The sequence below is a fragment of the Halictus rubicundus genome, chromosome 5, assembly GCF_050948215.1.
Source record: "Halictus rubicundus isolate RS-2024b chromosome 5, iyHalRubi1_principal, whole genome shotgun sequence".
Classification (NCBI taxonomy): domain Eukaryota; kingdom Metazoa; phylum Arthropoda; class Insecta; order Hymenoptera; family Halictidae; genus Halictus; species Halictus rubicundus.
The window spans coordinates 6,229,397-6,246,859 of record NC_135153.1 but is presented as its reverse complement, the minus strand read 5'-3'; the positions used below and the strand labels follow the sequence as shown (position 1 = coordinate 6,246,859).

Sequence of the window (17,463 nt, the reverse complement as noted above, 5' to 3'; positions counted from 1 at the left end):
CAAGTGGATCCTCTCTACCGTGGTTCTGGGATCTGATGCAGGCCAAAGAGGAAATGAGAGAGCTCACGCCCGGGATTTTAGTGTCCCCGGTATAGTGCTGCCCCCTAGTCTAATTTGTAGCCTGGACCAGAACCTGCATCATCTTACCTGCATCATTAGCAGCGGATTCCAAATAATGCTAGAGTGGATGCTACTTTTATGTTAAAAGAGGCTCTTCTATGTAGGATCTGATCCAGCCTAAAAGATGATGCAGGTTCTAATACAGGCTAAAAAGATGATGCAGGTTCTGGTCCAGGCTAAAAAGTTGATGCAGGTTCTGTTTCAGGCTAAATAGATGACGCAGATTCTGTTCCAGACTAAAAAGATGATGCAGGAAAAGTGGGGACACTAAAACCCCGAGCGTGAGCACTCTCGTATCCTCTCTGTTGATGGTATTTCTTCTGGTGCTGCAATTTAGCCATTGACTATCACATCACAAGAAAGGAGTTGCATTTTCACTGTTGATTTTCAGTAATCGATGTGGGGTATCATGGTGTTCTGATTCTGGAGTGTCGGCTTGAAATTTCCACCCATTTAAATATTAATTATACCCGCTTGTCATGGCGAACCCGTATAACTTAAAAGACCCCGAGGAGGTGAAGGAGTATTTGAAAAACCTCCACATTGAATACAAATTCGGTTGTTACAGCGAGAAAAATGCTGAAGGTAAGCACACTGCCGCTAATGATCCTAACCTCCCGATTCAAATTTTGTATGTTTGCCGCAGCATGTCATCTGTTAGGCGACTATGAGGAGAGCATTAAACAGGACTATAAAGAGGCTGCCAAAGTATACAAAATGAATTGCGATACATTGAATTACGGTAAAAGTTGCACGAAGTATGGTGATTTTAGCTTGGTCGGTAAGTAAGCTTGTGATGACCGACTGTAGCGCTATGCTATAGCGTTTGCGTTCACTGAACTACAAAATTCAAAATGACATTGTGAAAATACTTTTATACAGGCAGAGGATGTGATAAAAATGCTATGGAGGCTTACAAGTATATGAAGAAGGGATGTGATCAGAACGATGCAAGGGGTTGTTATCACGCAGGTGTTCTTGCCGCAACTAATGATGAATTAGAAAAGGACAGAGCTGTCCAGGTTGCAGAAGGAATTAGAATGCTTCAGAAAGCTTGCGATGCTAACGATGAGAAAGCATGCTTCCATTTGTCAGGCATTTTTATAGCAGGCATTAAAGGGTTCGTTGAAAAGGACTTCCCACGATCATATAAACTGGCCATGAAGAGCTGTGACTCTGGAAATCCTTATGCTTGTGCAAATTTGTCTGTAATGCACAGAAACGGTGATGGCGTCGAAAAAAGCGATGTGATGGCAGAGACCTTCAAAAATAAAGCCATGAAGTTATTGCACGAGTTGCAGACTAACAAGAGACAACTGAAATTCCATCAAGGCATAGAATAATGAGCATAATTTATTATTACAGACTGTTGAACATTGTAAATAAATATTGCTGTAGATGTTTACATATCAGGCTTTCCTTTAACCAAAGACATTAAATATACTGTTATTTATTAAGTAAATATTGAATCATTACCGTCTTGCGGTAATTGTATTAAAACAGTTAGAGTTAAAGCAGTTATTCTGTTTACTAACGATTTTAATAGAGTTAAAATTTATACTTTGTCAGTACTTTACTTGATTTATTATTATTACATTTCTATAAATATCTTAAACCAATTAAAAATTTTGAAATGTATCTTTTTGTCTGGAACTGTAATCAGATCCAAAACATTCATCATTGACTAATTGGTACACTCATTTTAACGCAATGTACTAATGACTGTCGCTAATGGTGTAAAAGTGATAAAAACCATTAGCATAGCATTGCCGTCGATTTTCTTCCAGTGAAAGTGAAATCGAGGATGAAGTGAAGTGAGTATGAATGTACACGTACATTGTTGGTCATAAAAAGATTCGTCCATTGACATAATTAAAAATTTCTAAGTTCTATAATTTCACTAAATGTACAGCCTTTATAAAAATTTCGATAGTGCAACGATGCACAACAATTAATATTTACTACAGCGAACGCAACGTTATCATTCAGGTCGAGGTTCACTGGCGATGCTTTGACTCGCAGAATTATTTTACGCTATCAATCCAAAACAATGTATACTTTTCTGTTGTTTTCTAATGGAAAAAGGTTATCTATTCTATCGCGTGATATGTATAGTTAGACTTTGCCTCTCAGGTTTTTAACTTTCCACCAACTCTGATTCATCCCACGTGTGAAGACACATTATCTTATTGAGTATTGTTTAAACATTTCAAGTATCCATGAACTTAAACGAAAACCTTTTATAGTTAAAACAGGAAAAATGTTTAAAGTTTAACTATATTTATTTCGGAAATTCAAGGATGATGGAGAATTTGTATTTAGAAAGTGCAAAGGAATTAATTTGAGCGTCCTTTGTGACAAAGACGATATCGGCCAGTGTCATCGATTCTGGAAATCCTGGGAACAAATGATTAGGTTAGCGGTGTCCCCAATTATGCTGCAAGCAGTCTGGCGACTGGCGACACGACACATTCTCTCCCAGCGAGAAAGTCGTGTAGAAACCTTTCGCGTTCTTCGCTTATGTCGTTAGGTTACTTAAAACCACCGCGACGGTGATATTACAACAGTGGTACGTTCACGTTGCGGCTAGAGAAATGCGTTAATTACGTCTCACTCTCTATAGACGATTGCACGTGCACGCACAGCCGCGCGCGATTCTCCTCTACTTCTTGTTCGAAATGTCAATAAAGATATCTGGTCCTGATTAATGATGTCGCGAACATATTCCAAAGCAAATACATGCACGTTTCGATTCGACCGGGAGATTACGGTCCTATGATCTCGCGTTGATTGAACGGCCAAGAGCATTGAACGCAGTCAAGGATGTTTTATAATTGTTTTTGCTGTCGACCAGATTGACCAGTTCTCAAAAACTCTAGGAAGGCTGGACTCGGGTCCACGGGTCCCAAGATATTCAAATATTAACGATCTCATCTATTTGCAAATGATTATTTTTGTCGCCCGTCTGCTCCCCAAGGCTGGTACTGAATAAAAACGTTTACATATTCGGATAAGTTGTTTAGCTGTACAGTGTGCGAACAAATTATTATTATTATAAATACTGCAATAAAGAAATTATTATTATAAATTGAAATTTTTTGATACATTTTTAATTATTATTATTTTTTTAATAATAATTATTATTATTATTTAGAGATGGTAAAAATTGCATTACACCATTTTTGCGTAAAACATGTTCAAGAACACTTATACTTATGGTGACCATATTTTCTTGGGGAAAATATATGCTTCTTTTTGGAAATATCAAATCAGTATATTGAGCAAAAGAAAATGAGTAAACTTTATTCGGGTTTTTCTTCTGTGTACTACAAAGATTGTGGCTAAAAAGAATAACAACGAAGTAGATACTTAAATGTATTCTGCGTGCAAATGTGTGGTCAAACTTGACTCTTCTTTCTGTCCTCGTGGCCTGGACCTTCTCCCAATTGCATGGCCCCTTCAACATTTTTAAAGCCCCCTGTCCCGAGGTTCCTACACATTGGAACCTTAAATTTGTCATAATCGCCTTCCGGCAGCATTCGCGCGGTTCTTCGACGGCGAATGCAGGCCGCGTGAAAGAAAGAGAAAAATAAAATGGTGAGAGAAGCAGGGGCGCCTATATTGTTAGTTATATACGAATGCGATTAGCGGCGAAAGATGTCGCTCAACGAAGACGATTAAATTGCCGATTACGCGAACGATAAAATTGAAAACAAACAGAAAGCAGGGAGGTCCAGGAAGAAAAAAAGATAAAAAATAGAAATCCGCAGGTTTTGATTTGAGATCTATAGATCCGCGGATAAGGTGAGAAATCCGCGGATCTACGGGGAAGTTGGTAGAGGTGGCAACACTGGTCGTATGGCAGTGAATTTAAAGCGGCGTTCGCTTCATCATTCAACCACAGCAATCATGCGGTGCCACTTGTTCGCGTTCTGCTGGGCGCTCCTGGTTGTCCTCACATTTATCGGCCAAAAGGTTAGTCAACTCTTCGAAAAAAAATTCTGCCAAAAAATTTTTCCACATCCGCGGTACCGTCTTTGTTTTTCCCTTCAAGTTTTGCGTCTCGAATTCAATTCGAAAGTAGGCGGAAAATAACGCCGAGTTACGCGTGTCTGTCTTCGCATAGTAAAATTGGTTTTCGCTCGAGGGGGTAAGCGCGATATTTCAGAATTAATTTCGGGGAATCGGTCGAATCTAATAGGCTGAAATTTTACACGTGTATTTCGACGTGTTTGGAGCAACAGTACACATTTTTTAAACACGTTTCGTCCAAAATTGTAGGAGTTAAAGAAAAATCTGACCCGTCTCTGATTCTTCCCCTGATTATTGAAACTTAGCTTGAAAAGATAATACCACTTAATTCATAGAAATTCATAGAAATACAGAATAGAATTAGAATTAAAAATAATTGTCTTATTTCATATATTTTTTACAGCCATATTTGCTACACATTTTTAAACAATTTTTTCTTTCTAACGCAACTGAGCTGTTATCAGATTTATTGCCACGAGCCATTCATATTTATTATACTACTGCAAAGACGCATTGCATTAGAACGTCGGCGAATCCGGTTTCCCCAACACGTTTTCACGCGTCGTACTACATTTTAAGCCAATTTATTTGTGCAACAAATAATCATAAGTGATACATTAGAGACATTTATTTTAAATATAAAATGTAAAAGCTTCGGTAATTAAATTTAAAAAGTTTAAAAGGTGAAATTAATCGCTCTGTAAGCGGCTCATTTCACTTATTCGTTTTTATTGAAATTTAGCAAACATTTATTAAATTTAGAAATTATTGAATGTTCATAAAATGTCCACATTTCTGATAATGTCGTTACAGTCCACCATTATGCCAACGCTCTATCTCATTGATAATAACTGAACTTCATGTAAATTCTCATTTACATTTATTATTCAAATATTTCGAATTTGCATGTATTGTATAAATATTGTCAGATATTCTCAAATGTAAAATCGCCAGATAAAATCAATTTTTAAATGTACCCAATTCTGATTTGAAAACAAATTTTCTTTGTCCTTCGGAGGAGAGTCGACATCACGTCTGGCATCATTCATTACGATCATGATGCGAGAGACGTCCTTGGATGTTCCGTCGTGTATTGTGCATAAATGCCTTTTAAAGGCGCAATCGGGTCTGACAGGATTTACAGTAGGACAATTGTCCTTGAACGATCGCTTTAATATCCTTCTTCCTTTGGAAGTCGCCTTTCCATAATTTTTCATAATCCTGAGAGCGAGTCCCTGGTAGCCTGAACTGATGCACGCTACTTTTCGTTTTGTTATCCGGACGGCGATTATTGGACTGTGGATTGTTACGCTAAATAAACATGGCCGGCATCCATTTCAAAATGCAGGAGCCATTTATTTATTTTAATAATACATTTATTTCTTTTGATAATATATTTAATTCTTTTTCTCAATAATTTTAGTACATCGCAAATAACAGGGCAGCATATTTTTAAATATTTTCACTGCTACCCAATAGTGATTATTAGTGATTATTAATCATTGATCAACATAACGGATATAGCAAGCCATAGCTCACTATTTTTTAGCAATTTTCTTTATATTTACAAAGGCAAAAGTGTGTCACATAAGCGAAAAACGTGTCTGATGTGAAAAACTGGTGGAAGGATAATTTAAAAAATTGATCATCAAGATTTTATCATATGCAAGATAAACGTATCAACAATAAACCCATCGAGATCGATAACGATTAAATCTGTAATCTAATTGAAAAATCATTCGCGTGGCATTACATGAGAAATTATTGCAATGTCAGCATCAATAAAAAAATGAAAAAAAAAGAATTATTACTATTTTTTTCATTTTTACATTATTTGATTTATCAATTTGGTTTTCCAAATAAATTTAAGTAGGTCTTGTAAAATTGCAACACTACTTTTTGGGCCAACCTAACATTTTGTTTTTCACTTTTTAGATCTTCAAAAAATCAGTTTCAATTGCCATAATTTCACTTCGTAGTGGTACCAGAACTCCATTTTCTCATTTCCAGTATGTAAAATATTTTCTATTTATGGAAGACGGATATATGTATCTACAGAAGATTATATAATTGTTTACAAAGATGGTACCTGAACTGTTTCAATTTTAGATATCAATAAATCAGGAGCTCTTGATAGGAAGAGTGTTTGATAATCATATAAGTGAAGGGGTGGGGGGTGGGGGAGTCTGATTAAATATTTTATGGAAATTTAATCAAAGACCATCTGATTGAACAGATTGCTCGTTGTTATCTCAAGAAGCGTAGAAGTGTTTAAACGTTTCTCTGGTACTTAGCCCGCCGTGACCGCCGATGAAGTGTCGAACAAGATTGATGTGGACGTGTACTATGAGTCACTATGTCCCGATAGCAAGCGATGGATACGAGTACAACTAGCCGAGTCATACCATGTAATCAAGGATTACATTCGTCTCAATCTGATTCCATATGGAAAAGCAACGGTGAGTACTCTGTTACTGTGACATAGCCATAATAGCCATAATGGACTTTCGAACCGTATTTGTAAAAATGCAATGATTCAATGAAATTATATTTAATATTCATCTCTATCGAAATAGTAGAAACGTAGCGAGATAATTCAATTTCATTTAAAGGACAGAAAAATTGTGCGACTTTTTAACGTTTAAGTGAACTTTAAAAATGCAATAATTAAATTACATTTATATTTAATATTCATCTGTTAGTCAAATTTAATTAGTGGGGTCGCGACGGCTCCAATCAGCGGCGGACCGTTCATTTTCAGGCCCTGGGCTAACACTGTTTGGGGGTCTACCCAATTTATTTGTTCTTAAGTTTTTAATTTGTTTTTATTTATTTTTTACCGCGAAGGGTGCCCTGACCTGCAGGCCATAAAGCCCATGCCTAGGTCCGCCGCTGGCTCCAATAGTTCACTTAAAAGTTAACAGCAAGGATCATCAATTTACGCGCTTTCGGCGCCAATTTTTGAACATGATTTTAATCGTCCTTCGCAGCAATTGATCGATAGCTCGACCGGCCAGTGGGCCTTCTCTTGCCAACATGGCCCTGACGAATGCGACGGCAACAAGGCCCAAGCTTGCGCGATCCATGCGATCAAGAACGAGGAGCCCGCCGACAGAGTTCAACAACTCACCGAGTCTGTCGTGGTTTGCGCAATGTCAACCAGGTTCCCACCGACGGAGGTCGAGAAGGTAGCGATTTCATTAAATTTTCTTGTAAGCCTGTACACCCCTCTTCAATCAATTTTAAAATGGCCCGGTATCTTTGGACCATCCTGTAGATGTTGAGATTGTCTGCAAACGCATAAATGTGAATTTTTCAAAGTAAAAGGACCATTATTCCATTCTTCAATGGTCTGGTGCCTTTGGGCCACTGTGTACATTTCGAGATTGTCTATAAAAGAATAAATGTGAATTTTTAAGTACCATTTTAAAATGGTCCAGTGCCTTTGGGCCACCCTGTATCACTTGTACATATATTATATTACCAGTAAAATAGCTTGGTTTTACCTCTAAGAAAACATAAAATCGCAGATTCCATTTCGGTAGAAACAGAACGTTTACGTATTATCTAACAACGCTGTTACCATGTTCTAGTGCGCAGAAAAATTATGGGCAAGTCAGAAGACGCAGGACATCATCAGGGACTGCATCGCAGGCCCGTTATCGAGCGAATTGCTCGCGGAACATGGGAAGAAAACTGCAGCATTGAAACTGCCGATTTCCTTCGTGCCGACGATAGTGATCAACGGAGTGAGTCGTTAACAATCTACTGGCCGCGCACGCGCCCATGTCGTTTCAAATGCTAATCACCTTTTCCTCGTAATGTTCGCAGGTGTACTCCAAGGAAAATCAAAACAAGGCGTACAATAACTTCCTGAAACTAATTTGCGACAATCTGCAAGTGGAGGCGAAGCCGGCCGAGTGCAGTGCCGCTTGAAAATAAACGATTGCTTAACCCCGTCGCCACTGAAAGCTCTCTACAGTGGGTCACTGCTTTTTATACAAAGCTTGTCACCGGAGCTGTCCATTCGAGAGGTCACTATCGCAGGCCATTTACAATCTTCATCCGAAGAAAATAGAAAGAGTCGCGGCAGAATTGTAATAGACAGCGGATTTTATGCATTTATGACATTAGAAAAAATTTCAAAATACTGTTACATTACTTTCAACCTATTAAACACATTGGGGAAGAAAATAAATTTCTATCTCGTTCCAGTTTGTTGCAATTTAGGTAGGAAATTTTTATTTTGCATAAAGATCCGCTGTCTAGCAATGAGCGCCTATGACTATGAGATCCAGGTGTAACGAGCACCTTGTAAAATAATGCACCGATTGTATAATTCAACAATGTACAGCTGTACCTCTTTTACCGACCGCTAGCGGTTGAACATCCTGCACACTTCTCTGATACCGGCTCTGTTTTGGTTCCCGTGGCAACCGATTACTAAGCTACCGGTCGGTAAGTGTCGGGGACAAAAGCCGATTAATAGGCTACCGGTCGGTAAAGTATTAAGGGTACGAGAGAGCTTGAATTAAAAAATCCCACTGTAGCTAGTGAATCATTGTCGAGTGTTTGGAAATTGGAGCAACACTTCTGTACGTTTTTAGAACCCACGATACAGGAATAAAAGTTCTAAAATAAAAAACTCCTTCGTACAAATGAAAATTCTTTTTACAAGATTTCCCAGATTTTTCGGAACGTATTTTTAAGATGCATGATAAATGTTAACAGGGGGTGGATGGGGTAAAATGCTACTAAATTTTATAAGAAACGAAGACATACCAATTTTTGTAAACCATAATGTTCTCGCAGAAATTTCGTCGACCGTGAATTCGCTCTGCAACATTGTCCGAACAATACTCGCATGGGTCGATCGAGCGACTTTAAACATAGAGCTGCATTCTTCAAAAGCAAAAAACCGAGGCAGTAAATCTCTCGTATTCCTTTCAGCCCCTCGAAGTGTCGCGGACACATGTGCGTCGGGTGTAGGGGAGGGGAGAGAGAAGCATGTATGGTAATCAAGATCATAGGATTTTTTCTTTCGTGATATATACAAACGGCTATGTACAAAAATATAATGCATCAGGCTTAACAATGGTATAAGAAAATCGAGTATAAAAAAGGGAAACGGGCCTTTGGAAATGTGGAAGACGACGATGGCGAACGTGATCGTTTTCAACCGTCGATGAACACCGCGTCATCCAGATTGCTCAGCTCGAGGAACTGTTGCTCTATGTCGGAACCGAGCTCTTGGAAATCGGGTACGTCGTCCTCGCAGTATCCTGCAACATAAACGTTATCCTTAGGGTGATATAGCTCCCGCGAAGCTTGGAAAGCGATACATGAAGCATGCATCACTTGGAAATACGTCGGATAAAAATTATTGCGTGTTAAAAAAGGAACGGTTTCGTTTCCTTATTTGACAAAACCGCTTCTAGAGCAACCCGACATCTTGTGGGCATGCACCTCAGTGCGTTGTGTACAGTAGACTGCTGGTTAAGGGCTCGGGATAGTCACGTGACTTTTTAATTAATAATTTCTATTCAAAGCCTTCAGACACAGACTTAAGATCCGTTTTGGTCTTGATCCGACTGGTGACTAAACTTGTCACATTTTTTGCTCTGTATTCTCGATATTATGAATTCTGAAAGGAAACATGCTTCAAGTTTTTGACTTTATTTCGCAGAGAATCAAGACAAAATATAGCTCAATTTGTAGCTGGAGACATTTTCTAGCGCGCGCTACTCTCGATTTCATCCAGAACACTCATCCAATGGCATAGAAATGCTTGGATTCCACGGCATGCGCATCGTCAATTTTTGGCCTACTTCTATCGCTTGTATTACCAAATATCTGCATAATCTTGGCAGCTCCTGACCAGCGCGCACTAGATTGAACCTTCCCCTTTCGAACGAGCCCTTTACCAGCGACAAAATATTCTTATGTAAGGGCGAAAACTTGAGGCACGTAAAACCATTTTTTGACGGTAATGTAGTCACTCTACCTTATCGCGAATCTACGAAGACCTTAATCGCATTTTTATTCCGATAAGAATCGCGGCCGCGACGGGCTGGAATTTAAAGGGGCGCACGCGTGTGTCGCACGTGGCAGCGTTGTCGTATGTTTTGGCGCGTGCGTACGTGCGTGTGCTCCGGCCAAAAAACACGGGAATATTATTTTAAGACTCGGTGTGGGGTAAAGGCATAAAGCGGCGAACCTCCTCTGAGATTAAGCACCCGAGGACCCCGAGAGCCCAGCGCGCTCGCTATCATCGGCCGTTCACCAACCCAGAAAAAGGCAGCACGCGCGGGGCCGCGATACAACAACGGCGTTTCGACCATGAACAACCGTACCGTTTTTGTAAATTCGCTTCTTGGCGCCGCTCGAATTTCCCCTCGAACCCCGCGGACACCAACACAGTCTTTGCGCGAAACGAGCAACTTCAAGATTTAACCCCTTCAACATCGAGTCCTGATGGACGCTTCGAAACGAAATCTCCTGTGAGAACAGCATTGTCTTCTTGATCTCTTGATACACATCTTTTTCGGGGATATAATTCAGCCATTCTTAAGAACAGATGACAATTAACAATCCAGCAAAAATCTTGATGTTTTGTAATTAAATCATTTTTGGGAATTCTGGCGGACCGTTTTTAGAATTCTGTAATCGATCTCTAGGACTATTCGCTGCCTTGTTTATCGATTTTTTTAAACATATTTTTGGTGGTACTTCTTCTGGACACATTAGATTTTTTGTTGATCTTAATATAACGGACGTTCATTTAATTTAATCGCTAGAAACTGAGTAATTAAATTACGATTTTGATAGTCTGGGTCAAAATAGACCCAGACTCCGCCGTCAGAGGGATGAAGTCGATTGATGTTTTTACTGCTTTATGTTTTGTCCACACATTTTTGTCATAAACGCATAAAACACACAGTCTAATAACGAATAATAGTTATCCATCCAATCCGATCGTCCCAATTAGTAACTTATAACTGATCAGACTGAAATACACAACTACTAATGATCAGTTGCTGATTTTTAATGCAACACTTATTGAAATTAGCTGTTCATACGAAATTATTACATAGATATCTTTAGATGAGCATATTGATAAAAATTGCAAATAATCTAAATAAATTCAGTAGGTCTTTATTCGAGCACACATTGCAATAAAAATTGCAAAAATGTCTAAGTAAATTCAGCAGGTCCTTACTGAAGGACACATTGTAAAAAAGTTGCAAAAATAATCGTCCAAATCAAGAAATTTTTATAAATCAGCAAAAACATGCTATAATTAACAAGACAGTCACAATCAGCGGCATCAATGATTAAATTGCGGATCTTCATGCGAAATAAAAATTGTCTCCATCAATTGCAAGATATTGGAACCAAATAGAAATTTCCCTCTGTAGCCATTAGACTACGGATTTTTATGCAAAATAAAAATTGCCTGCGTCAATGGTGAGAAATAAGAAATAAATACATTTCCACCCTTAACAATCGTGGTACATAGACAACAATAGAACAGTGATCTGGAATTTATCTGTTTGTACTGTTTTCTATTCCGTCTACTGATTTTTCACATAAACGCATAAAATCCTCAGTCAATTATTTAAAAATATTGAAAAAATTACACAGAGTTTTCCCCTAGTTCATCCAACCTATTTCCTGTTTCCTCCTAACTAATTTTTCTCATAAGTGCATAAAATACTTAGTCTACTAATTCTAAAATAGTCTATAATTTTAAAATATGACAAATTACACAGAATTCTCCCCCAGGTCATCCAATCTATTCCCCATTTCCTCTTAACCAATTTTTCCCACAAATGCATAAAATTCCCAGTCTACTAATAATTTTTAAATATTAAAAATTACACGAAATTCTCCCCCAGTTCATCCAATCTATTTCCCATTTCCTCTTAATCAATTTTTCCCACAAATGCATAAAATCCCCAGTCTACCAACGCCCTAGACAATTCATACGAAATCATTGTCTTACCTGCGGCGTCCACGTGGGAATTGCTGACGTCGTCGATGAGATAACGCTTCACGGACTCAATGGGAACGTACTCCGGATTGCTCTCAAGGCTCATGGAAATCCTATCGACCTGACACAGATTCGTCTGGAACAGGTCCGCGTCCTCGTCCGCGTAAGACTCCGAAGTCTTATACGACCGATAATTCGATTCCGCGGCATAAGCGACGACCGTTTGCGCCGGTTGTCTCGAAGTCGTAGAAATCGGATCGTGTCGCGATCCATTGATCCCGTTGCTGGTTATGCTCGCAGGATTCTTCGGATCGGACGTTGCCGAGGGATGGTGGACCGGCGTGGTTGGCTCCGAATGGTTCTTCACGTGTTTCCTCAAGCTTGATGGATCCGTGTAACGCTTTCCGCAACCGGACACTTGGCAGGCGTATGGTTTCTGCAAATTTTTTGGAGTAGTTTGTTAATATCAAGTTGAACAAGAATTTTTTTCCAAGTAGAACTTACTAATCAAGCATTATTGTAATCGATATATTTTGTCAGGGAATTAGAAGACTGTTTATTACGGTAGACATTGAGCAATTTTTTAAGCAACAAACTCGGGTGAAAAATGGGAATTTATTTCCTTTATTGCCATAAACTGTGAACTAAACCAATCGGTATTTTCTACCAATGACCATGAGTATGTCTTGATTGAGTGAATTACTTTTTCATAAATTTCGAAAGAAATTACCGTATCATAGTGAGTTCTCTGATGTTTCGCGCGATCGCTGCTGTTGCTGAAAGCTTTCGAACAGCCACGATGCTGACACGCATATGGCCTTTCACCCGTGTGAGATCTCTGATGGATCTTCAGGTTCTCCAGCCGCGAAAATGCCTTTTTGCATCCACTGAACTGTAAAAATGATAAAAATCAGTCAATAAATAATCGACTTTTCATCTATGCATATTGTGTAGAATGTTTGTGATTTTCTAAAAATTACTAACAATATTTCCCTCGAAAAATTCAATTGTACACCGAGGTTTAAACAGTCAACTCCAAGTTCTATTTTTCAACAAAATAGCTACTCACCGGACACTTATTCGGCTTTTCCCCGCTATGAACACGCATGTGAATCAACAATTTGTATCTAGCATTGAACGGTCTCGCGCGAGGACATCCCTGCCACAGACAAGCGAACTCGTCCTGCCCGCTTCCGGTCCCAGTGTATCCCTCGCCGTCTTTGTCCTTGTCCTTGTCCTTATCCCTGTCCCTCTGGATTCGCCTACCATGCCCATGCGCGTTCGACGACGAGGATTCGACGTGTCTTCGCTCGATGTGACGAACCAGGCCCTCCTGTTCCGCGAACGCGCAGCCGCAATCTATCCACCGACATTGATACGTCGACGTCAGGCTGTCTTCCGTCGTCGAACAGTCTGCGGAAAGGTAAACGTGTCATCGAGTGTCCGAGAGGCGTGTAAACAAGGGGACGCTACTTTTATAATAAGTGGCGCTCGAGAGCACCACTCGAGAAACAGTTTGTGCTGGTTTGTCTGTGTTTAGCTTTTCTAGCTGGTTCTCCCAAACAACATCAGTCATGCCTAAACGGCTGCCAAGCTTGCCAGGGTCCTAGGGATGCAAGGCGTGCAAGGGTTCAGAAACTTTGGAAGCATTTGTTCTTTTGCAGAAGGGTAAGTTTTGGCTCTGGAAGATGTTTTCATTTTGGAAGAATGAAAATTGCAGCTTGATGGGCTAGATTTGGGTCAGTATTGACCCACAGCTGATTTTTAATTGCAAGGGATATCTGGGGTGCAAGGCTTGAGACTTTGAAAGTATTTGTTCCCTTGGAGAAGGGCGAGTTTTGGCTGTAGAAGATGTTTTAATCTTGGAACAATGAAAATTGTAACTTGGTAAGCTAGATTTGGGTCATTTTTGAGCCACAGCTGATTTTGGATTGCAAGAGATGCTAACGGCGCAAGGCTTGAGACTTTGGAATCACTCGTTCCCTTGCAGAAGTTATGAGTTTTGGCTCTAGAAGGTGTTTCAATCTTGGAACAATGAAAATTGTAACATGGTAAGCTAGATTTGGGTCATTTTTGAGCCACAGCTGATTTTGGATTGCAAGAGATGCTAAGGGCGCAAGGCTTGAGACTTTGGAATCACTTGTTCCCTTGGGGAAGTGACGAGTTTTGTCTAGAAAATGTCTTAATTTTGGAACAATGAAAATTGCAACTTGGTGGGCTAGATTTGATTCACTTTTGAGCCTGGTTTCGTATTAACAGAAAATTAACAATTTGGGAGGTTTCCTCTTTTCCTTGGACCCTTCCTTGGTTACACTAGCCAAAAACTGAACACTCAACGGAACCTCTAAAACCCTCGAACTCACCATAAGACTTGCTTCGTTTATCAGTCTCTGAGTCATTCTTCGCCACAGGAACACGTCGATCAGCGAGTAGCAAGCCTTCGTTCCTAGGAAGAACGACCTGATTGCCGAAGCCATCAGCGAGACTAGCATCATTGACGAACGTCATGTTCGACATGGAAGACTGCTGTCCGGAGACCAAATGTCCAACAGCATAGCACGATCCGTTCAAATTGGAGAAAGGGTCCTGAAGCTCTTCAAGGTAGGTGGACGAGGGCGAAGAAGGAGACTCCACGTTGTTTAATAAAGACGTCGGATCTCCTCTGATTAAACTGAGATCGAACTCGTCTGTGGCGTTCTGCATCGGCCCCGTGAAGCTTTGGCTCTCGGGCTGAGTATGGAGTATCAACGGCAAGGACACTGTGACGTCATCTTGGTACTCTGGGTACTCTTGATAATTTTGATACTCCGGGTACACTGTGTTGGAGAAGCTTCGCGAGAACGAGAACGCAGAGCCCACCGATGGCAGTCGTTGACCGTTCGAACAGTCTGTCGCGTCGCTGTAGACCACGTTCGTCCACGTTGGCGTTGTTGCCTCGCTACCTGTGCTTCCGGGCGACCGATCTGTCACCGAGTATTGTTGATAGGGGTACTGGAACGCGGCACTGAGCTGCTCCCAGTCCGTGTACTCGTGGAAACTCGAATTATTTGGTAGGATAGGGGATGACAGTCCGGTGTCCGCGTGGGACGTCGCCCAGCAGGCTTGTTGGGGGTTGGTCGCCATTGTGGTGATCGGAGCGAAGTGTAAGTTGCCGAAGTTCTCTTGCTTGATGGTCCTGGACACTGCCCGTTGCACATCCTCCTCGTTTCTGTCCTCGTGATAGTCCTCGAGATGCATTTTCGGGATTCCAGACCGGGTTCTGGAAATTGATAGTGAACGTTAGTGAAATGACATAGGGAAGTTGGGTGGTGATGCGTTGCGCAGGAGTCTGAGGGCAAGATTCTAAAAATTGTCAATTATTAGTAATATAGTAAGGAATTAAGACAATAATGCAGTGCACAGGGTTTGAGTAGCATAGGCGTGGTAAAGAGGTCTTAAAACAAGATTCTCAAAATCGACAATGAATAGAAATAAGGGATTGTAGTAACATAGGCGTGGCAAAGAGGTCTTAAAACAAGATTTTAAAAATTGTCCAATAATAGATTAGTAGTACAATAAGGAATTAAGACAATAATGAATAAAATAAATGGTAAAAGAGTCGCAGGAGAAAATTATAAAAATTAACAAATAATATGAATACAATGCTAATATAAAACATCTCTTGCTGGAGACATTACTATTATTTATTTTTTTATGAAAAATGAAACCATAAAATTTTTCACTTCTGCTTGTATGTATTTGAAAATATTGATAAAATTAAGGAATTATGATTACACAAGTCGTTGGTTTGAAGTGAAAAGCAGAATTTCATTTTTATTGAAAAATTATGCCACAAAATTTTTAATTTCTTCTAGTCTGTGCAACGAAGAAGCTAATAAAACCAACTAAATAATCATCTCAAGACCTGAATTTGATAGACTTCGGATTTTGTGCATTTATGACAAAAATGAGTGCAATTCGACACAGTGTAAAGATTGAAAGAATTCAATGGCATCGATATACTACTTTCGGCCTAGTAAAATTATTAAAGAAAAAAAAAAAACGTTCTCAAGTGGAAGCTACATATTATAATAAACACAGAACATTTTTTTCCGCATAAAGACCTGCAGTCTACTGATAATCAACAAAAGCCAACTAGGGTACGTACCTATGATGTGTTCCGCGCAGTTCAACCACCAAAACACGTCAAACGGTCCAGGGCTTCATTCCATTTGCAAGAGATCCAACTCCCCTGGATGATCCATCAAGGAAGAAATCGTCGAGCGTTGAAAGAACAGATCGTCGAATTATTTTGAATGAAGTTCGACAACGTAATCACAAGGTCCAAGTCCGCACAATCACAACTAGGCAGAAGGGTGCCAATCCTAGGGTACGCTGAGGTAGCTGAACTGAGAGCACGTAACTGACCCCGAGGAGAGAGAGAGAGTCCCAGGTCCCAGTACACCCGTTCCCGCGTCTCCAGAAAGACTATCAGCCGGGAGAAGACATGAACCGCGTTTTTCCAGCAGACAACGCGACACGACGAGAGCCCGAGAAGATCCCCACCACCCTTCAAGGGAAGAAGCCAGCAAGAAGGGTACGCGCCGCCCACTCGCGTGGCCGCTTTCGTTCCCCCTCGGAACCAAGAAGGAGAGGATGCGCTTCTGCATATCCCGGGCACTTGTGCATCGGTGCACTTGTGCCTCCGTGCACGGCCCGCCGTTCCTTCTTTAGCCGGCCCCCGTTTAGGGCCGCATCAGGGTGGCGGGGCACACATCTGCGCGCACGTCTGTCGTCTCCCTTTTTCCGTGCTCCTCCTCTCGATATTCGTCCCCCGGTTTTTTCCCTCGGGCATAGATTCCTGGAACTTCTTTGATCGTTTCGTCTGTTGATTATTGGGATTGCGTCACCGGGGGTGGCCGGGCCTCCAGAAATCTTAGATCGCAGCCCTTTCGAACCGTTAGGTGGGGGCATAAGTTCGGCGCCTTTTTTTAACGCTAGGTTTACGGGTTCTAATATCTTCAACTTACGATTATTCACAGTGTAAAGATTCATCTATGTATTCAACAAATTTATTTCTCTAAGTAATAACGGACTCGGATCAAGCTTTTGGTTTTCGCCTAACTTTCCAAGTCAGAGGGTATTTTCACGTTTTTCATTTATCACAACCAGAGATCGCAACCGAAAAATCGGAAAAAATTCTCGAATATGTGGTTCGACATGCTAAATGTGTCAGATTTTTTTAGGAATTTTAGATACGATTAAACAGGAAAAATTGGGCAAAAACTGTTTTTTTCGTTTTTTCCACGTAACTACCCCCACGGACGAGGTATAGGGCT

The 17,463-nt window shown here is 40.4% G+C and overlaps 2 protein-coding genes across 2 annotated transcripts; one reads left to right on the top strand and one right to left on the bottom strand.

Moving 5' to 3' along the window:
• The first annotated feature begins 498 nt into the window (after window positions 1–498).
• On the top strand, window positions 499–8,817 carry LOC143354682 (uncharacterized). The gene is made up of 13 exons (XM_076788945.1): window positions 499–705; window positions 767–901; window positions 1,003–1,461; window positions 2,033–2,172; window positions 2,236–2,253; window positions 2,420–2,614; window positions 2,975–3,101; window positions 3,275–3,279; window positions 3,904–4,095; window positions 6,447–6,611; window positions 7,143–7,340; window positions 7,746–7,901; window positions 7,984–8,817. Exons 1-13 carry the CDS (start codon window positions 600–602, stop codon window positions 8,086–8,088), a joined length of 2,001 nt encoding a protein of 666 aa, XP_076645060.1. The 5' UTR covers window positions 499–599; the 3' UTR covers window positions 8,089–8,817.
• Window positions 8,818–9,092: 275 nt separating this feature from the next.
• Window positions 9,093–17,098, bottom strand: LOC143354056 (uncharacterized). The gene is made up of 6 exons (XM_076787775.1): window positions 16,293–17,098; window positions 14,509–15,404; window positions 13,215–13,558; window positions 12,876–13,037; window positions 12,158–12,581; window positions 9,093–9,434 (listed from the first exon to the last, which is right to left on the bottom strand). Exons 2-6 carry the CDS (start codon window positions 15,380–15,382, stop codon window positions 9,328–9,330), a joined length of 1,911 nt encoding a protein of 636 aa, XP_076643890.1. The 5' UTR covers window positions 15,383–15,404; window positions 16,293–17,098; the 3' UTR covers window positions 9,093–9,327.
• Window positions 17,099–17,463: the final 365 nt, after the last annotated feature.